The 22,097-nt window shown below is 44.6% G+C and overlaps 1 protein-coding gene across 5 annotated transcripts in view; it reads right to left on the reverse strand.

Annotated features, from left to right (window-relative positions):
* LOC108023682 (delta-sarcoglycan) overlaps positions 1 to 22,097 on the reverse strand; it is a 34,425-nt gene that overhangs the window by 4,266 nt on the left and 8,062 nt on the right. For 2 of the 5 annotated variants that reach the window (XR_007766011.1, XM_017093304.3), the window contains exons 1-3: positions 5,172 to 5,485; positions 599 to 1,160; positions 389 to 509 (exon numbers count right to left, since the gene is read on the reverse strand). Coding sequence is in view for 4 of the 5 variants with exons in the window: in XM_017093304.3 (XP_016948793.1) it covers positions 389 to 509; positions 599 to 1,090 (613 nt within the window). In the remaining variant the exon portion in view is untranslated. Of the gene's footprint in view, positions 1 to 388; positions 510 to 598; positions 1,161 to 2,040; positions 2,094 to 5,171; positions 5,486 to 21,799; positions 21,856 to 22,097 lie in introns of those variants that run through there. The other 3 variants (XM_050890595.1, XM_044093509.2, XM_050890594.1) reach the window with 3 other exon arrangements.

Consider the following 22,097-nt stretch of genomic DNA (forward strand, 5'->3'; position numbering starts at 1 on the left):
CATAATAGCGGCCGGCAGCGCAGTTCATTAAACATGCGCTGCATGGATGGGGCGTACGAGTTGTATGGCTGAATGGCCAGTCATCGGCGGCCGGAGAGGTTGAGGAGGTTGAGCTGCAAGTGTCCATGACTTTGACATTTGCATAGGAAGTTTAACCGTGGCAGTCCGAACCCCCCAAATCCTAAGCGATATCTCATCATGGCGTGGCCACGATCTAACCAACCTAATGTGTAATGTGGGGGGGAAGATGGGAGGTAAAAATTTATGAAATGAATATTAATAGGCGCAGGGGTCGTACTCAGTGGGGCTGCCTGTGTTTGTTCGCACCTAATCGCTCGATAAGGCCAGAGGCGTACCACGGGAAAGCAATTCACACCCACTCACTCACCTATGGAGATGGGTTGGCCGTGCCGCGAACGGATTGTCGAGGCGCGCAACATGTCCATAATTATCGCTTGGCCCGACAGCTGTATGCCACCGGGTACGATTTTCAGCTGACCCATGCCCTCCTGAAAGGGGTTAGAGGTTAGCAGTTGCCTAGTTGTGGGCTCAATGTCGCTCAGAGAGAGAGGGAGAGAGAGATCTGGCATGTAATTACCGTTGAGAACTCCATCACTTTGAGTATCCACAGGGTGAGCACAAGATTCGTGATGATGAGCAGCATCAGCAGCAGGAGCAGAGTGTACAGGCACTTTTTTCGCCATCCGATGAGACCCAAGTACGTCTCGATGCCACCAACGAATCCATCCACATTGGAGCGTCCAACTGGGGCACTGCGCCCCCCCCTCGAGTGGCCATGGCCATGACCATGGCCGTGGCTGACCGTGGCTTTGCCCGTCGTCGCTGTCACAGTGGTGGCACTCATGGCACCTCCTCCGCCCTTCGTAGCTGCTCCACTGCTGTTCCCGTTGCCGCTCGGTCCGCTCGGTCCGCTCGTGCCACCAGTTGTCATTGGGCCAGGACCAGAGCTGGAGCCAGAACCAGGTCGGTGGCTGCTGGCCTTGTGCGCTCGCTTCGGCGTGGTGCCAACTGATAGTCGCTGCGAGTTCGGCCCAAAGTCACTGATCTCACTGCCGCCAGCAGCCAACATTGCTCAGCTGCTGCACTGCTGCTAGTGGCAGCCCCAGTTGACGCTCATGGTTGTCTGGTCCTTAGATATTCTGCAAAGGAAAGTGCAATTAAGTACGTTACTTCACTTCACTGAAAACACTTTAAAGGTGTATGACAGTATGTGTGTTAGTGTTCATAAAATTGTACTAATAAGTGTGAATTCATTTTTAAATAAAAAAAAGTATGCGTTATAAATACAAGTTTATCATATATAATGAATCTAGAGGTTCTCCGGTCTTTTCAACATTTTATATATATTTTTTTTTGATTTTTATGGCTGCGCATTTGTTTCTGTATAGACTTCGAATCCTTTAGAGTCCAAATGGGTGGCACTAAAATATGCAGCAGGCTGTGGCAGTTAGCCTTCACTGGAAAATTCCAGCTCCAGCTCCTGCTCCTGCTCCTGCTCCTGCTCCTGCTCCTGCTCCTGCTCCTGCTCCACATGCAGCTGCAACTCCAATTGCAATTGGAACTACAAATGCGCCAGTTGATGACTTTAGTTGCGTCAGCTGTTGGCGACTTCACACGTGCATCTCTTCAATTATGCATGCCTGCAGCAAGTGCAACTGCAGCTACGTACATTTTGCGAACGGCAGACTGCAGGTGGATGTGAATGGGAATGTGAATATATATATTTATATATATGCTAAGTGGGAGCAGAGGGCGGGACATTTACATGCATGAGCTGTGAAAATAACGACAGGGTGGGCACGGCAGTATTTATTAAACCATTCTGTCAAAAGAAATCGTAATAAATAAAATAAAAAGTCATAAATGAATAAATTATAGACTTTTTGCTCATGAGGCTCATAAATAAATAAATAAGTAATTCTAGAATAGCAAGTAAATTATTTTCCAGCCAATCTGATGTCAAAGGTAATTAGTTGAATGCGTCCGTTTTAATGTTTCCCTTGGTGCTTTAAAGCTTACGTATATCAGTTGATCTATCTCCGCTTTGATAGTATTTTGGTGGCTATAATTAGGATCGAGGCGCGTCGCCGCATCACCATCTTAAGAACCAGTCCGCACGAGTTATGAAATACGTTTTGTGCGCGCTCAATAAAAATGTATAAATAAATGTATATATAATTTCTGTTTCGGTAGGTTGTTTTTATTTTTATTCACTTCGCAAGTACGCGGCCGTTTGGTATGAATGTTTGAATGATGGTTCACTCTTTAGCGAAGACTTTTCAAAATGCGAAATTCAAGTGTTGAATAGTTTCCACAAGGTGAACCAACTGAGTAATTGCCCGTTAATATTTTTTACGATCCATTCTCTTCTGGTATCCCCATCTCGTGGTTTCGCCTCGTGGGCTTACCATATGAGTACGTTAGTAGTGCCTGACTACACATCTTTGGTCCGAGACCATGGACCAGTTTTTGTTTATGTTTATCGCAGTGTTTATACAGTCTGCGTCGGCAATTACTTCAATTGTTTACGCTCTATTTTAGTGCATTCGAAGTGACGAAGAGCAAAGAGCAGGAAACTGCGAGCAGAGCAGGCTTCTCCGCGGATAATTGGGGTAATTCAGATTAAGGATTTGTGATCTGCACAAAACTTCTTACACCGCTCCATATCAAAATCAAAAAAATAGCTCAGGTGTGGCATTCACGGACATTTTATATTATATTATAACCATCAAGCGCAGGCAGAAACAAAGGAATGCTTAGGGTTTTTCCACTAGATGAGTAAAAAGAAAAGGTCGACACAGCCGTAGAGGATTTAAATAAATAAATAAATTCAGCTCCATCATTGGAGTAAATAGCAAAGTACCAGCTGCTTAGCAATTAACAGAAAAAACTTTCAAAGTCCCATTCTGTTATTAATTTTGAAATTTCAATTTTTAAATACATATTTTTCCAATTGAATGGTATTTGTTATGCCGTGCCTATTATTTTTAATGAGAAAGATTTTTTGAATTAAAAGTAGGTTGAAACGGGTTCAACTTGCACAGTCAAAATGTTTTCTGTTTTCGGATGCTAGTGGATATTTATTTTAATTTTAATTTTACTTTGTATGAATACAAATTCCGGGGTGACACAAAATTCACTTTGGTTTAATATAATAAATAATAATAATAATAATTAATATAATAAATATCTTTTAAGATGTGTAAAAGTTTGCGACAATATATTTTTTAACTCAGAATAACAATAAATTCACTCTGAAAAACGACAATCACTTAAAAACTACAATGTTAAACTAGTGATTTGTTTGGTTTTATTTTTTAATTTTGTTTAAAAATTTGTTTAATATTTTGTGGTGTTTATTTCTCTGGGTGTAGCCAGTAATCTGAAAAGTCCACCAGACTGCCAGCCGGATGAACGCCAAGGATCGTGCTCTGAGAATTGTTCAAGGGAGCTGAAGGTGATTTAGTATCTGCAGACAGGCGGTGGGTTATACAGTGCATAGCACGCACGCAAATGGAATCAGGATCGGGAGACTTTTGGGTGACGACTGGCCAAGGACCAAGTGCAATGTGAACTCCGCCGGGCACAAGCATCACGTGCGGCACGTTATAAAGTTGCCCATACAGTTGCTCTCTCTTAATTTTGTTACTACATCTGCTTTTTATTTTGGCCTGCTCTTGCCTTGGCTGCTGATGGTGATGCTGCCACACGTTTTTATTGCGACTTGTGTCACATCCATGCATACGTTGGCTGCAGATTTTCCGTTTACATTGTGATATTCATGGGGAAATTACTGCACCCGCCGTACGTACGCAGGATGTTTAAGAATATATGCATGTGTTTTTGCGGGCAGGACTCGAAATTGTTGTGCTCCGGAGATCATGGCTGATATTCTCTTTTGGAACTGGCCAACCCCTGGTCAAACAGGACTAGTTTCCGAAAGTCCATGTGGCGGTGGATAGTTTAGGGCGAACGACAGCCCAATTGGTTGCCGGGAATGGAGTCTGGTCCCGACCGACCCATCCGTTAATAGAAATGAACTCGTAAATGGAAAATATTGCATTGTCCTGCTATTAAGTTATCAACAAGAACGGACGGAGGCAGACACGGACGCAGACATGACCGGCGACGGAGACGGAGGCCCATATGCATATGTGGTCGGGGCGGAAGGGTTGCGTTACCAACTATCCACAACTATCAACTAGTGGGGTCGAGCAGGCTGTGCCACGGCACGTTCCTGGCCAGGGACCCGGTCCCTAATACCCGCACCGAGTCGTAGTCCCAGTCGGCGTCGTGGTTTTGGACATAATACTCCGTATTCCGACTCCGACTCCAGCAACGGCACAGCAGTTTCATATTTTGCAACCATTCCATGTTGTGTCTTGTGCGAAAGGTGGTTGTAGTAGTTGCCACACTTAATGGCGCTCGTACGTTTTGGCAGCAGCAGCAGCAGCAGTGGCTACACTTGTACTCGCATGTATATTGTTATGTCCTTGTTGCCGCCTGCAGGACATTTTTATTCCAATCATGCGTAAGTGGCGTAAGGCCCAGGCCGTAAACCTTAACTTTTCCGCACCCATGAGGGAAGAGCCTAATGGGAGCCGGAGCCCTTCGAGGGTTTTGCACTTGGCACAGCTCCAGCTGTGTTTTTGGCAGAGCACGGATAGAAAATTAGCCAATGAACTTTATATCCATTTTGAATACACCAGAAAGGGCTAAGAGTTCAAGCTTACAGAATTTGGTATTAACAGAACAAGAAAGGAAACTAATACCCTTGCTGATCGTTTCCGTACGAGTTCCAGATTTTTGGAAAACTAAAATCTTATTACAGAAATAATTTCGAAATTATCGAGAAAACACCAAAGTAATACCTTTTTTTATATTTAAATAAATACTTTTCTGACTTTTTTACAGATAGAATGAAAATAAGATTTTTGGGAAGGTGTCATCCCGATGGCTTTTAAACTGAGAGACTAGTTTGTTTTAAGTTTTGGAAGGGTTTTCTGGGTACTGATCTTCACTTATCTAAGCTTTTCACGCATTTAAGCATAAGTTTTGATCTTCCAACGATGGGATTGAATAGAGAAAAGGTGATCATCTCTATAGAGAAACCCATTTTGTGGTAGTTGTAGTCAAGATCATATACGTACTGTTGGCTTCAAAAGTCTTGAAAACACAGATATTTAACCTATCCGACAGCTATTGATCTCTTCGACGGATTACGACACACACTCAAAAGAGGGTCCGATCGCGACGACCCGACGCGCTGACCTTCACAATTTCAATCGCCAGCCATGAACAGAACGCTCAGCACGCAGCAAAAACAAGGAACACAGGCAAAAAAAATGTAAAGCACTCGAAAGAAATTTTTTGAACCGCCTGAACTTGAAGATTTTGGGAAAACTGTCCAATGGAGCAGTTTGCCATATGCCATATGCCGTATCCGCGCACGGGCACCGTTCTCTTTCGCGGCAGCACAACAACTGACGGAATCGGAATGGCAGAACCGTGCGGCGGAATTACTTTGCCGGAAAATCAAGCATTTCGCAGCCAGTCGCTGCCGTTGATTGCGGGGACTCGGATTCCGATTCGTGTCCGCAGAGCTTTCGCCGAGCGACGCAGCCGACCGGGTTTCACTCAAACATCGGTTGGCTGAGAACGGCTGAGGACTCCAGTTCCCCCGCAGTTCCCAATCCCCACCAGGGCAATCGTCCTCGCTCGGCTCCACTCGAGTGGCCACCGAATGGCTCGGCCTCGGAGTCAGCGGTTTGTTTACGTTTTTGGCCGGGGCGAGCAACACGTGGTCAACAGGAGCCACGTGTTGCTGCCACTCTGATGCCTCATATCTTGCTATTCGAGGAGGTTCAGAAGATCTCCAGAAGAGATGGATTCATTGGCTGCTCTGGTTTCCCGGTCTCTATCCTGCTAACAAGCGAAGGGCTTGATTAAACTTTTGACACAATTTTGTAAATTATTCAGTGTTGTTATGTGTGCGTCTCTTGTAATCAGCCGCCTGTTTCATGCACTCAGAATAAAGTCCACCTATAGTTTGAACTTTGGTTGAAAATATGTCCTGAATCATAAATTCTGAATTGTTATTGATGGTGGGAAAATATAAATAAATACAAACAACAAAAATCCTACAAAAAAACATTTTATCAGAAATATTTTTTGGTTCATTATTGAAGCTAAAAAAATATATTATATTATACAAAAGAAAATTGTAAACATATACATGTCTTTCACATTACTTAACATTATTATAATTTTTTTTTTCCTTTTCAATTATATTAACTTACCTATCTTTAACAAAAAAACAGATACTTACACATCTATTACCTTTAGTATTGTACACAATGGTAAACTATCATTTATTTAACAAAAAGGCAGTATTTATTTTAATGCGGCGTCTTATTGGTATTCTCATAACAATAATTAATCAATTTTATTTTGAATTAACTTAAATATTAATAGAATTTCTAAAAAAGACTTTCCATTACATTATAAAGTGAATGGATGGCTTTTAAAATAAAGAAGACTTCTGAAATACGTTTTTCTGATAATAGGAATCGTTATAATTTTGTTCCAAGTGTTCCAAACGGAATTGTCTCCGCTCTATGAGGAGCGCCCTTGTCCCATCCGCAATCAAGAACCCGTTCATCCCTTTCAGCCCTTTGTTTGTCCCATGCCCATGCGTATTTATATATTAAAAGCGTGTTCATCTTTGGCCAAAGTTCATAATTTTTGCGCCTTTATTGGGAGCACGCTCGCAGGGGCGGCAACTGCTGGTCTGCCCCTTTTGTTTAAGCCAGCTAAAGTATATACATGCAGTGGGTCCTGGGTTCAGGTCCTTCTAATTGTCCTTGCCAACAGCTGCTGCTCATGGTGCTCCGTTGAGACGGAGGCGGAGACGGAGCAGCGAAAGGAAGTGGGAGGTCGCTTCGGGTCAGATTCAGAGATTCAGATGGGGGAGTATGGGGATGGGAATGGGTTAGGTTAGGGGTACAGCTTTGGGTGTTTAGCCCGCAATTGTTCCCCGGAGATCTGGCTCTGGCGATCAGGTCACGGCGCCAGGGCGGTCCTCATTTGCGGCTGCTGCCTTAGTTGCATTCGCATATATGGAAAGGCATTAGAAAAGTGAACAAAAAGCCACCTAGCACTTGTGTTTGACGTTGTGTGTTGCTAAGAGCTGCGGCCACTTTTTGCAGCTGCTCGCCTAAAAGACCTTTGTAGTTCCCCAACACACACACACACACACGCATACAATTAAGGAGGTGGTACTGGTTAAAATTTAAGTTGGAACACCCGGCCCACACATTTGCCCCTGGGCACAAAGCACATATGTAAAGAGAGCCACCCGCCCCACCCACACACACGTTAGGGCACGGGCTTCCTAGCAGCTTCCAGCTTTGGATGGTCGGAACAGTTGTTGTCCTCTGGCCCAGTCTTCTAGGGGTGGGCACCTCCCGTTCCGTTTCCGTCCTTTCCCTTTATGCATTTATAATATCTTAACTTGTTTTCAACTGGATTTGCCTCTTGAATTTGTCAGCAGCATGCTTGTGCTGGAAAAATAATGAGCCTCTGCCGCCTTCCCATACATAAGCATAAGCACCAAAGTGGTTCCAAGTTTTCATTTAAACGCAGCCTATCCCCAAAAGTAATTAGAGGCCCAGTCATGGATTGAATGAAACCCACAGCTCACGTATTAAATTCCAAAAGATATAATGAGTAATCTGACTAGTTGATTGGGCAGTTAGAAAGGCTATCGCGATGCGTTGTGGGCGGCCCAAGCCTCCATGTCAATGGCAATTTATACAAATGCCGAGCAAATAGTCGGGTGTAGAATAGGGATGGGGATGTGTGTTTACCTGTGGACTACCAACTGTGGACTACGGCCGGATACACGATTTTGCGGCCGGCGTCGGCTCGAATCGACTCGACTGGGCTCCAAGTTGTGCAAACAATCATAAATAAAGCAAGCAATCAAACATGCTGTTGTACTCTGATTACCCTAATTTGTATGCCGCAATTTGACACATGACAATTGACACTTAGTTACAATGGGTGCCAACAACGTGGGTAACATCAAGCACTCAGCCCAGCCGCATAGCCAAACAGCTACACATCCCAACAGCCAAACAGCCAAACAGCCACACAGCCAACTGCACATATTTGGCAATCATTTATTTTAGAGCCAATTGAATTTTAAGTAGTCAAACATGCATATGACATAAGTGCGCAGCCACACGCATGACAATGCGCCCAGGATACGTGGCTGTGTAGCAATGTGTGTCTGTATGGCTGGGCAAACATACGCATCCCGATGCATGTGTCCTGTCGATAAAAGGCTGCACAGCACTCCACGCCAGGACACCCCCTATGGGGGCACCCTGCCCGAAAAAACGAGTGATCGCCCTTTCAAATCATGGCCATAAATATGACAACTTGAATTCATTGAATGGTTTCATTTCATTGTTCCCTCTGCTGTGGGAGGGAAAATTAATTGGCCAAACTGTTCGGCTTTAACAGCCACTAAACGCGAGCTTCAGGCCCCTCCAGTCCATTCCCTTGTTAGGAGTGTCGTGCGAGTGTCATCGAAGATTAAAACTCAAAATTGATGGGACAGTGTTTGCAGTTTTATTGTCATGGCCGGTGGACACGAAGCAGTCCTAATTCGATTTTCCAAAATTCCAAGAGGCTAGCTCTGGCCTGACCTGACGTGTAGGTAAATTTGGCCGACCACTGAATTAGGGTATACCAAAGGAAATTGTTCAGGAAAAATACGTTTAAAGCTTTATGCTTTGCCACTGATACGTTCTTTTGTCTTCAAAGTTTATTGTATGCCTTTCTTAGTTAGGCAATTATTCAAAGAAAATAATATCTCGACCATACTGGAAATGAGAGATCTTGGCATACTGGTCGTATGAGTAATTTTTAAGTACTCCCTAACAACACCTAGAAGTTAGTACATTTTAAAACTCAACAGGGTAGTTTTTTCAATTTGAACAGCAAAATTACCTAATTTTGGGTGATCACATAGGTGGTAGATGCTGCTGTCTATATATCAAGTCAAAATACCTGGTCCATCAGTTGTTTTAATGCGATTTCAAAGTGATTGTTGTCGCTTTGACAAAGGCTGCTGTGTCTGGATCATCCCATCATCACCGTCATCGCCATCATCACGTGGCGCGTTGGTCTCTCCTTCCGGTTCCTGTTGCTCTTCCTGCCGCACAGCCGGTACATGCCAAGGGGCACAAAAAATCAAACAGCTTACAATCGGTCGGCGCCATCGCGAAGTAGGAAAATCGCATCCTTGCCATTCTTTTTCCACAGGCTCTGGCCAAAGCGAGGGAGCCCATGAATAATTCCACTTCAATTCCACTTTGTATATTTCATTTTTGCTGGCAGTGCAACATACATCACGGCAACAACGTCAACGACATCGACAGACGATGGTGGGGCAAAGGACGCAAGGGACGCAAGGGACGGGCTTGGCAACTGGCTTTGCCGATGACTGACTGACTAATTGGTTTGCCGGCCGAATGACTGACTGACGGCCGAGATTGGGACAAAACATTTCGAGTTTGTATTATCCTCTAATTAATTAATAACAATTCATAGGCCAATCCCATTTGGCCGGGGCCAGTTTATCTTTTCCCATGTCCCACACTTTGCCCTGATGGGTATACGGATATTTAAAGTCCTTTCAGCCAACCACACCCAACCTTTTCGATTCCAAACTAGCCAGCAAAAATAGTGCATAGAAAGTTTCAATCGGCGGGCTATAACGGGTATCCCATAGTCGGATCAACAGAGCCCAAATGCTATGGCTTATTTCGGTTTGTTTATGCCACATCTCTCTGCACTTAAATAAACTTTTGTGTCAAAATTTTATCAATTATTCAGTTAAAATGCATGGCAAATCCTGTTAAAACTCTGCTGCAGCGGCAGTGGCATCAACAATAACAGCATCGATGACAATGGCGCCGAGCACAAAAACCAAAAAGCCTGATCGGATGGGAGGATTGCACGATGTGAGGATGTGGGGATGTGACGATGTGAGGAGCCACCAATTGGACGAGGAGAAGGAGAAGGAGAAGAAACCATGTCACTGGCCACATATGGCCATTTGTCAATTGAATGATGGGAATATGAATTTATGGCATTAAAATCTTTTGGTTTTTCGGCCGTTTGCACCAAGTGAAAGGGAAAATGAAACCAAAAAAAGGAATACCGGAAAACAAAGAGTTGGTGTGAAAGCGGACAAAAGCTGACTAGGATCAGAAGGCCCGGCAAAAGCGGATTATTCGTAAAAACAAACTGCATCCGAGCAAAAAGAAGTGGGCTCCAAACAGAGCAACACGATGCAAATAAAAGTATTCGACGATATGGCCAAATGGCATTGTCGCATACAAGTCAATTGAAAACACACTCGATTGCCACGTTTGCCGCCCCCGATGGCCAGAATGTTGACTGTGAGCTGAATGCCCCAGAGAAGCTGACGGAAAGGTGAACCGAGCGGTCGGTATTAGCCACGTTGTGCCAGGCATATCAGCAGTCATCGCTTGGCTGAGTGGCACTGTAAATAAAAGGAAAGACTGGTCTGAAGTACAATTTTAAAAATTCCTAGGTGCGAAAAGTATGCTACTCCGTTAATGCATCGACATTTATTTGGTATTTAAGTTATGGGCAAGTCAGATTGGACTATAGTATATCGACGGATTTGGCGGGCCTTGCGCTTGTTCCCCAAGCGAATTCGTCACCCCGTCCACACACAGTACTTCTCTCCGACTATGTGTATGCATGGTGCTTGTGTGCCTGCGCGGTGCGGAGAGGAAGGAGCTCTTGTCTAAGCGATTTTTGATTACACTTCCGACGGAAATTATCATATATCCTTCTACTTGAATAATTTTCATGGAAATGCGCGAGACAGGGCGCCGAGAACGGTAACCAACCTTGCCATCAATAGGGGGCTACTGATACCTCTCTCTCTTCGGCAATACGACTGAGTCCTGGTTCCCCTAGATTCCCGGATTCCCGGAATCCCAGATTCATAAAATCCGGCGGGCCTCTGGCCTAGTGTGAGGAAATTGTTTCAAGCAGCGCTGCGATTCATCGATGGCTGACTGAATAGTCACTTTACTGAACCAAAGAAGCCTTAAAATGAGTATCTCCCTTTACTTTTTTATTTCCAAAGCCAGGAAAAAAGCCCTCAAAACAGGAGAAAGAAGGAAATGGGTGGGATGGGTGTTGGCTTGGCTTGGGATAGGGCAGGAGCGTTAATCGAGAAGCAAACCCCGAGAGGAAACCCGACTCTAATTAAAGGCATTTGTTGTAGCAGTTTCATTCAATTAATTATTTCGGCTATCAACGCTGTCAATCTTTTTATCTGGAAATCTGCCTGGCAGCAGCAGCAGCAGCAGCGGCATGGACATGGACTTGGACTAGGACCCGAGCCCAACTTCGTGCTCTGAGTTGAGCTGAGGGTGCTGCCCAACTTATTTGTTTTGGCAGGCAGCCGCTGGCAGTCGACTTCAGCCAGCAGCCAGCAACCAGCGAACAGAAACCGGTCCAAGGAGCTGAGCAAGTGCAGGGAAATGCTTTGTTTCACGCTCCGCGATGCGTTTACCCCGGCCACATCCTACTCCGTGCGTCTCGTCTCGTATCCCAGCTACTCCAGCTCCAGCTGTCCATCATCCGTCAGGCTTTTTCCACAGCTACTGCCTTGCAAATTGCCTTTTGTTGTTCACGGCTGGAGTGGTTTGAATGCCCATCTTTTGCTCATCGAGAAACTGGACAATCGCTGTCTGATTCGATTTCGTTTTATACTGAAAATGTAACTATCAGAGTCTCACTAACTTGTCCAACTGACCAAATCTGCGGTCCTCTGTGGACCCTCACCGAAAAAAAATCACCTGGCGAGTCCTTGCTGTTCGGCGCCTCGGCATCAATGTCGCCCCATCACAGATATGGTTTACTGCCTTAATGGGGCAGTGACTCACCCAAACACTGGGTGCCAGTGACCTTTTTATGCAAATATTTCCCAAAGGCAGTCCGGGCCAAGCAAGCACACATTGTATGAGCATACGTACATAAAGGCGGTGACTGCTTGGCCCCACAAAACTTGGCCAGTTAGCCGTCTCACGTTTGGCTTTATCTGTACCGTAATCTTTATCTCTCAACGTCAATGGAATACCTGCCAAATCATGTATGCGACCAATGGGGATGTCCTTTAGGGACCTTAAATTAAAGCTCAGCGTTTAATGTATGTAGAGTTGGCTCAGGTTAAGTAATTTTTGGCATGTCGATTTTAGGTTGTTGTGGTAGGGTGCCACAGATTTTACTGGGGTTGTATGGGAGTGGTTTGTAAAGAAGAACATGCTAATGTGTGATTGTTAAACAGAGTTCTATGCGGTTTGTGTCTCCTCTTGAAGTGTAAATTAAAGAAAAGTCTTATTTATGATAATTTTATCTTACTTTCGGCTTATTCTTATTTAATAGATCTATCAAACGGATTGTTCACAGAGACTCCTACGGCACCTTGAGTAGTTACCTAAGATCGCCAGCTCCGCGTAAATCCTCTTAAAAACCCAACGATCTTTGCGTGCCAAAGAGGCTTTTGTGCCAGTGTGTTATGACTATACACTTTGCCCATGCCTGTGCCCGTGCCCGTGCCCGGGTAACTCTGATGCAGTCAATCGTGGCTAGCAGCGCCGTTGGACAAACGAGGACGTCGGGGTAACTGCGCTATTGCAATCTAGATTTGAGATGGGAATCGTAAAACCGGAAATAAAACAGGAAAATTAAAAACGTACAAAAGGTGCAAACCAGGGAGGCGCGGCACGAAGGCTGTGTGCGCAAACAGAGAGGAAAATGGCACACGGATAGGCAGTCCGACATCCAGGCATTCTATCCGGGGTGGCGACTACCGACTACTGACTGCTGCATTCTAAGAGCAACATTTAGCGCCCACTCCGCCAATAGACAGGCGAGGCCAGCCAGGTAGTTAGGCGAACACACAAAGGCAAAAAAATATACAACTCCGAGGGCAATATGTAAAATGAAAATTGCAAAGCGGAGGCGGCCCTCCGAATCCGGCCCGCACAGGTCTTATTAAAGCCTATAAGCCCATTGAGCTGATTTGTTATTGGCGACAAGATGTCAAGTCTGCTTTAAGCACACACACCTCCCAAAGTCAAATAGCACCTAGAACTGGCACATATTTAAATCGGTTCAAGTCGGCGGCACTCGATTGAATCGCACGAACTGGAGAAGCTGGATACCAAAGCCGGTTCAAAGCTGGTCCAAAGCACGCAATGATGCCATAAACAGAAAGCAGGAAGGCCAACAGCAACAACAATGACAATATCGGGGAAGCGAACGTGGCAGGACCAACGCCAAAAATGGCACAATATTTCCACAGAGAGTGGAGGCGAAAACAATTACTTAAAGCAATTCTTCCGAACCATTTGTGCAAAATCCACAAATTAAGGCACTTGCTCTGCAGACGGCCACAGTGGCACGTCTATCCATGGATACATAGGTACATACGTATATAGTACGTGGGGTGTCATGACAGCTGTCGAATGTCGACTCCCGGAACTCCAGCTCCCAACTCCCCAAACTGCTCATCTATCTGACATCCGACGGTTCGACTGTTGGCTAAAAGCCGTTAAATCGCGGTGCAGGAGCCACAAAGCCAATGCCGAAAGTAAAATCAAAGTCAATAACGAAGAAGCAGCAAGGAAATGATGAAAATCAAGCGAAGAAAAAAAGTAAGCAATCAAATGCAATAAAACTCTGAAACACCAAAGCGAATTTGGCAAAAAAAAGCGTTCGCTTCATAAGATTTAAATATGGGATAGGGGAAACAACAAGTGAAACACTGCATACAGCCAGGAAAGTGGCCAACGAACGGTGGAGATTCGCCAACATTCAAACCGAACAACAAATAAATTGTCCTGCGTTCTAACCCTTACCCAAAAGTTTTTCTTTCCAAAAACAATTGCCATAAATCCGTTTTTTATACCTTGGGAACTAACCATGTTTGTTGCCAAAAATCGAATTATGATTGTCAATTTTAGGTAGAATATATATAAATATTAAGGATCCCATTAGTAAAATGCAAATCTACCATTTGTGAGTTTCAATATTAATCAGACGTATGTATAACCTCTTAACTAACTTGTAAACTGTTCTAAAAACTGACTAACTAAATTATCATTTATAAGTCTATTTAGTCTGATGCATCGCCCTAGTATTAAAAACCATTATACTGACAACAATATTGTATCAATTTTCCTATGCGAAGTTATGCTTGTATGTGAAATTACATAGGCCGTTAATCCTGCCCACGTTTCCGCTCAATTACCTTTCGCAGCTTCAACTCAAAAGTTTTTCTCAGACGGCATTTCTTTCGCTTCTGGGGAAACCTGGAAAAGTTTCCATCGATGTATTGTCCAACGCCTGTCTCACATTGATTCAAAACCGATTGTGCCTTTCCGCCCGGCATTCTAGAAATCGTCAGAAAGGCAGGGGGTCTGGAGATGGATGTGGAACCAGGACGACGCACAAGCACGAGTGCAAGCCTTTGCTGCCACGACGTGCTCATTTATTTATGAAAATTTATGCGTCGCCGGCGAGGAAACATCGCGAAAAGACAAGAAAGGCGGCAAGAATCTTTATTCATTGATTATTTAACGACTTCTTAAGTGGTTTTCCTAAGTACACAAAAAACTCACCGCTTATGTGCGATTAAGCCAAAGTAGAGGCAAGAAGTAGAAATGAGCGTGTGTGTGTTCTTCGTCTAGGCCAAGTCAAAGTCAAAGTGAATTGATGAAGTCCCTGAATAAAACTTTTACCGCATTGCTGGTACAGTAGTATCTCGGACCGTGGACTCTCTGTTGCAAGCTGAATACTTGGCAGCACGTAACAAGCATCTTAGCCAATGTCATTTGCTGAACTTCCGCCAAGCGTTACGCATTTTCATGCAAACATGGAGGAAAAAAATATAAAAGGAAACGGAGAAAAAAAGGTCAAAGCAACTAAGACGGGATAAACCGGACTGCTTAAGATGCTCAGATGGCATAAGGGCAAAGTTTGTGGTCCCTTCTCCTAACCAGCAGGATGATGGCAAAAAAACCACCACTGAGTATTTTTGTGGGAAAAACCAATGAACATGGTTTTGAAATCACTTATAGAGGTGTCTAAAAGTATGCTACCATTTATATTTGAACCGAAAGTGCAAAGGATTGGTGTCGTTCATATGTTTCGTTGCATACTTTTACACACCTTTAAACCACGGCAAACTGGGCTGAAATGTGTACCTTTTAACATGATTATATTCCTCCAATGTCACCAATCAGTACAAAGAGGCCATGAATGCTAATACACATTTCGAGTTCGTGTAATAAAACCTAACCTTAGTATACCTCAAAACATAGCACACTTTTATGGGCACTTCTCGCTGGAATGAACACAACAAAATCTGTGCAATATAGAAATTAAATTAGTTGCCCCCGCTTCTCCTTCATCGCTAATTGCGCGATTTAAGGAACCAGACTCCGTGTGCCTGTGGATGTGGTTGGCTGGCTCTACTGTTCCACTGATGGTTGTTGGGTGCTGGTGTTTGTGTGGCAAACAGCGAGGCGTTGAAATAGAACTTCCGGCGACAACGGAAAAAACTCTAACGAAAATCCCATCGTAATGCAATATTCATTTTTCTGGTCACGTACGTAAAGTAAATCAATTAAGTTGTCATAAATTGTAGCACTGCAGCCGACGACGGCGCCTCCCTTCCGTCCCCACACCACTCATCCCGCTTTCTCCTCACCCTCCCGCTGGCCCCATCCCAATGTCTCAGTCGGGCACTCATTGCCGCCCTATATAGAGTCTCCATGGCCCACCCTTTCTGCCGGAGTCTCCTGCGTGGCTGCTTTTTGTTGACAGGCTCTTATTTGATTTGCGTTCTATTTGTGCAGCAAATTGAGCGGCATTTTCTTTTTTGCGTTCGTTTCCCCTCTATGACGCCCAGCGACTACGCAAAGTGTCTCATTTAATCCTCGAAAATACTGACAAAATGTATATATACACTTTTACAATGCGCGACGAACCAGAAACCACAAAATTTCTTGCGAATTTTCTTCGCTATTAAGCCATTATTTCTGTGACTTGGGCGAAGGATCTGGAGGAGCTGACTGAATCTGAGGCGTGTTTAGGACTCTGGGACTCCTGACACTGGGCAAGCTGCGTGTTATTCTGCCTGCCATTTCTAGCGACAGGACCTAAATGGTTTAGATGGCCACTTAACGCAAAAAGCTTCCCAGTAAGGCAAATGTTTATTTTATAAAAATTCCGTTTTTGTACGGCACTTTGAGGTAGCACCTCTTGCCCTTCTAAATGTTCTTGAATATACCTACAAATATTTTTAGATTTAATTTTGATCCAGCGGAAGATTCGGCTCTTGGCTGAGGAGGGCAGCATTCTTGGCTAGACAAGAAATATTTCTAGCTGCTCAATATACAATACCCAGCTTAATATGAAGGTATAAATTTGAGAACGCCCCATTCCCAGGCAGACAAACAATTTACGATGACACATTGTCGTCGTATTTTTCCTGGCTGGAAGCTGAGGCCACATCCAAAGCATTCCGAGTAACCAATTCGCTGTTGTCTGAACCGCACGCAACCCCTCTCATCCACTCAGTCGACCCATCGGGGTTCAACCACCCACTGCCAGTGCCGCTGCCACTACCTACCACACCCACTTCCACTCCCACTTTCAGCAGGGATTCGCCAGTTCCATTCTTGGCCGCAGACTTGCCGCACTTTAGTTAAGCTCAAAATGATTGCGTATAATTTGGCAGCATTTAGTGGGCTCCACCACCCGGGAATCGGGCTGAAGGACCAAGTCCTGAAACAGGATTTCTCTTTTATTTCAACGAGGATTATTTACTTCGCCAAAGATTCAATAACAATTTTGAAATGAGCGTAATTTCGTAGGGCTTTCGGCCCGTCGTCGCGGTATAAGCCCCAAAATAATGTAGCATAAAGTGACCCATTCCATTGCAAGGCGAAATCCAGGAAGGCCAGGAAAATGGGCCAACTAAATTAGACATTTGAGTGCTACTACTGTACTTTGAAGGGAGCTCCAGTTGATACCCTGAACGGAGCCCAGGACCACTGTAACGTCCATGGTTAAATGAATGGTGGGTGAGTCATCGCAGCTGCGGCAACCACACACACTTATCAATTAAAAGCTTTGCACAGAAGCCACCGATAAAACCGCTGTCAGTTTAGCTCCGATCCGAGTTAATGGCCTTTTATCAAGTCGTTTTCGGGTTTTGTGTGCAATTTTAATTAAAGTTGATTAAATGCCCGTGCGGGGGTCGCATGCATTATGACCTGCTGTCAGGCCATGCCGCCGGCCTGGTCCCCTGTCATCGCCAGGATGCTTGTGAAATGATCCCACGTCCAATTTGAATCCCTGTCCCAATAACTGTCGTAGCAGTGTCGCCCAGCGCACACCGATACATTCAGTCAGTCAATCTCGTCTCGTTTTGGTTTTAGCCGAATTAAGGAAATTAAACTTCATGATTTTAAACATCCATCCAGATGGCTGATGAACCGTCTGAATCTGACCTGTTCCAGATATCATGTAATTTTTGAGACTATCAAGGAAATTAGATTTCACCCTGCGGCATTGCTCCACTGTTGTTCTTCTACTCACCAGATACTACATCTACGTTTTTTTCCCGAATCGATTCGGTGTGTTGGTTCTGGCAGGGTTTTTGCAATCACGTTTTGCATTTTGCAACTCCTGCCCCAATTCGCAACCCTCTTGTTTGCCGGCTTTACGTTTCGAAATTCGAATGCAGTATGCATGTGCAAATCTAATAATTCTTTGCCAACTGTCACTCCATTAGCGGCAAATCCAGCGGAATGAGGCACTGATGGGTGGTGCGAGTGGGCAGGACAACGGCTAGGAGCAGCCACTTCCTGCTCCTTGAGCGATTTTTTAAGGGCGCTAGAAGGGTCTAAAGAGGTCAGATTTGGGGTATTATGTGTAAGCATGCGTCTGCTGGTGGATAAGGAGGTGGACTGGGAGCATGGGTGCGACCATGCCAATTGCCCCCTGAGCTATGTTTGTGCGAGTACATCGATCTTTCACTGTCCCTGCTCCTCAGACTGTCTGTCTGTCTGTCGGTCCTGCCAGCCAATGTCTGCCTGGTGAGAATTGCTCGAAAGCAGGGGCGTTCAAGGGAAACTAATGGGGGTGTATACGTATTTTCCCTAAAAATTCTTTATATTCACCAAAATACCACGCTGTTGTTTTGAAATCACTTTAAAGTGTGTCTAAAAGTATGCAATGGAAAACTAAAGCATAATTTGAAATCACTTTAAAGTGTGTTTAAAAGTATGCAATGGAAAACTACACCATAATTTGAAATTCATATATTTAAAAATTGTTTAACAGCTTTATAAGTGATTTGGCTTAATTTGGGTCATTTTACAGTATTAAAGATTATTGTGTTTTGGAATCCTCGTAGACAGTTCTTAACCCCTGCACGCGCCACTGTTCCCTGAATGCCCCAATGTGTGTGTATGTGCTTGGATACTATTTCGAGGTTTGGCGATTTATTTTGCACAAGTTTTAATTTCCGGCAAATTTCCTAGTACAATTTCCCTTCTCAGAGCTGCCGTTGCGCTTTTCCCCACTTGCATTTCGAAAGTGGCGCACTTCGTCCGCCACCCTTAACCCTCCGCCGCCACTAACCCACACCCCCCATCCGCCCACCCATTTCCCGCTTCTATAAATTACCCTAAGATGGCGACATGCCTTTATTTGGGCCATTGCGTATGGTATGTGTGTTTGAGAGATAGCTGGTCTACCAGGGAGCGTTCGGGTCAAAGTACTCATATATTGTAGATTTGAGCAATTTTATGTAAATTAGGCAAACGCGATTCTTCGGCTTCCTTGGCACTGCGAGTATCCGTGGCCCCATTCATGCCAGCCTGCGCATACCTATAACTATAACTATTGTTTGGCATTCGGATGCTTGCCAAAGTCTTATTTCGGACACTCTGTGCTCCCTTGGCCACGTGCCATTTGCCACTGCGCTCACGGATAATCACTTGATGGCAGATGGATGGGTTTCGCATGTTGACGAACTGCTCCTGCTGCGAACTGCGGACCAAAAACAGACACATAGTGCGAGAAACGAAGGAAAAAACAACCGAATGCCAATCATAGACAATAAAGATAGCAACATTTGCAAGGGAAGGCGGAGAGGTGGTGCCAGAAGTCGCGACTCCACCTCCTGAAACACGACTTTCTACTTTCTGTACCGCTTTTATTGCCCCCTATTCACCATTCGGTTCGGCGGTTTCCCAGCTACAGACATGTCGTCCCAGGACGTCCGTTAAATGAAAATGCCGATTCCGATGCCAATGCCAATGCTGATGGCCAGCAGACGGCGGCAACTTGATCTGGCCAAAAAGCGTTTGATTTCGCTAGCTCGCCCGCTCACAGAAGCCAGCCAGCCCACACAGTGCTAAACAAAACGTGGCCCGAAAAATGTATCAAAAGAAAAACCAGGGAAAGAAAAACAATTGGCATTCAATTGACGGCAATCATCGGCAGGCCGTGATTCCAATTCGTTGCTGCAGCTGCATCAAACACAGATACCCCACACCTCCACCAGGAGCACACTATTCCAGGCGGCCAGGATCGGCGAGATTAAATCCTATTAGGGTTCACTTTGTATCTCTTTGACTAATCGGTGGGAAGACGGGGATCTGTAATGGGCAGCTGGGCAACGGTGGGTCGTATTGGAGGAGATATCCAACCCTGTCTGATTTTACAATCGAAAAATGTTGTCGCGCTCGATTTCAAATCCGTTCAACATGCAGTTTGGGAGACTTCCGCAATGTTTAAAAAACCCTTTCTGTTAAAATATTGAGGGTCATTTTCTCGTCCCGTAGACATTAAATCAAATATTGTAATGTTATCTGAAGCATAATAGGATTATTAATTAAATACGTTTTCTGATGATAATATTCTTTAAGAATTACTTTTAAATTAAACTAAAAGTAGTCTAATGTATGAACATTTTGGATTTTAAATCCCGCTTCTAGTTTAACGTTTTTGCAGATGAATTCAAAATAAGACACTTGAAAGAGGAAGTGGAAGGGGTCTGTCATTGTACTTTCCTTGATTCGAATTAAATTAAATTTATTTTCATAACAGAGGGTATACTTTAAAAACCGAAGTCTAGATACTCTGGTGCAACATGAAAATTATAATTTGGTTCCGTTCTCCTGATTCCTCCTTTGCCCTATCATTAAAAAACAAAATGCAGAAGAGGCGAATGAGAAGTCAAGCAAGCCAAAAGGCAAACTTTCATTTCCGTTTCGTACAATTAAACTTGTTTAAGTTGCCCTTTATTTTTAGCCTTTGGCTGCCAGCACACGCTGTTGGCTCTAGTGCAACTTTTTATTTAGTGGACTTCCGGGGAGCAGGAGCAGGAGCAGGAGCAGGGTGAGAAGTAGAAGTAGAAGTGTTTGACGCGGTTTGGGCTGCGCCTGTCCGTCCTGTCCAATGGCAAGTAAGTATATCTTATTATCAGTAGTTGCCACGCAGTGCAGAAAAACATTGCCTACCAGAGCCAGGGCCAACTCCTGGCGCCACCCAGCAGCCAATAACTTTGGCCATAATTCATCAGTTCTGCACGCTGTAAAGTCCTTTCAACTGCTGCTCAGTTGCCAAATATGGTTTTTCTGCTTGCCTCGGCAACTATATATTTTCGGCTGGGCCAAGGCCTGAGCCTGCGCCTGTGCCTGTGCCTGGTCTTTATAAGTTTATATTTCTGTCTTTTCCCGTGTCTAAATATGATACATGCCCGTGCCACAAGTTGGTAGTTGTTTCTCCAGCACCATAGAGCAGTGCCTTCACTGCACTCTCGAGCTGAGAAACCGCCTGTCCCATCCCGCACAATGCCACACCATTACCCTTTCCGAGGATGACAGCCCACCCAGTATCCAGTACCCAGCCTGATCTTCCCCTGTTCTAGTTGACTGCCGCTGTTCAGCTTGTTTCAATTTTTCTAGCAAAGTTGATGCCGGGAAACAGATTGTTTGCTGCAAACACAGGGCCAGCAACAAGGGCAAAATCGAGGCAAAAAGTGTCGGCGCTGCAAATTTTCTTTAGCAGTTTGAACTTCTTGCCTTCGTGGAATTTCCTCTCCACCCCGGTGCATCCACATCCGCCGGGCTGGGTTGGGCTGGGCTGTGCTCCGTGATCTGGCGGCGCCACTTGCCTAGTGGCCATGCACTCTTATCTGCTGATGGTGTAAATTTCTTAAAGTTACCAACTTGTCCATTGTTGTTGGTGCTGCTGTTGCCGACGCTCGGCTCCTGCTCCAGCTGCACTCAGAAAAAAACACAGCTCTTACAAGCGTTTTCTCGAAATTAAGGTCGATTTAATCTTAACATCAAGAATACCTTCGTCTCAAAAACAAAAGTCCAGACTGCTTTAATCTGTAGTTTATGTTCGAGGTGACTGTCATCCATATTTTAAAATCAATACTTCTGTTTATATCCAATTTCATTAACTAATTTAAATCTTTTTTTTAATTGCTTCGAAAAGAAAACCAAGAGCCCTTTCGCCTTGATGTCAAGAACGTTTCTCCTCATATCAGCGAATAAATAATTGCCGTTTTTCCGTTCCCAAGTTTTCCGTGTGTACTCCCAGTGCTCCTACCAAGTTCAATTTTCCTTACCATTTTGTTGGCGTCTTTTGGAAAGTGGAAAGTGGATAGCGGTCGGCTGTTTGTAGCTACTGTTTTACATTGCCGAGCAGTCTGTCTGGGCTTTAGCCTTTTATTTTGCTGTTTTCCCGCAATTCTGTCTTCTGGCTGGGGCCACTGGGCTGGTATAAATAATATTGCAGCTAATTTAGTTAATAAATCATTGAAAAACGCTTCGAAGGCGTTGACTCGGGCGTGGCCTGGTAGGAATTTCCGCTCGCTCACCCATTCCGAACCCACTCAGGCCTGAGCCATCGACACTTGAGTTTGC

Source organism: Drosophila biarmipes, chromosome X (assembly GCF_025231255.1).
Source record: "Drosophila biarmipes strain raj3 chromosome X, RU_DBia_V1.1, whole genome shotgun sequence".
Classification (NCBI taxonomy): Eukaryota; Metazoa; Arthropoda; class Insecta; order Diptera; family Drosophilidae; genus Drosophila; species Drosophila biarmipes.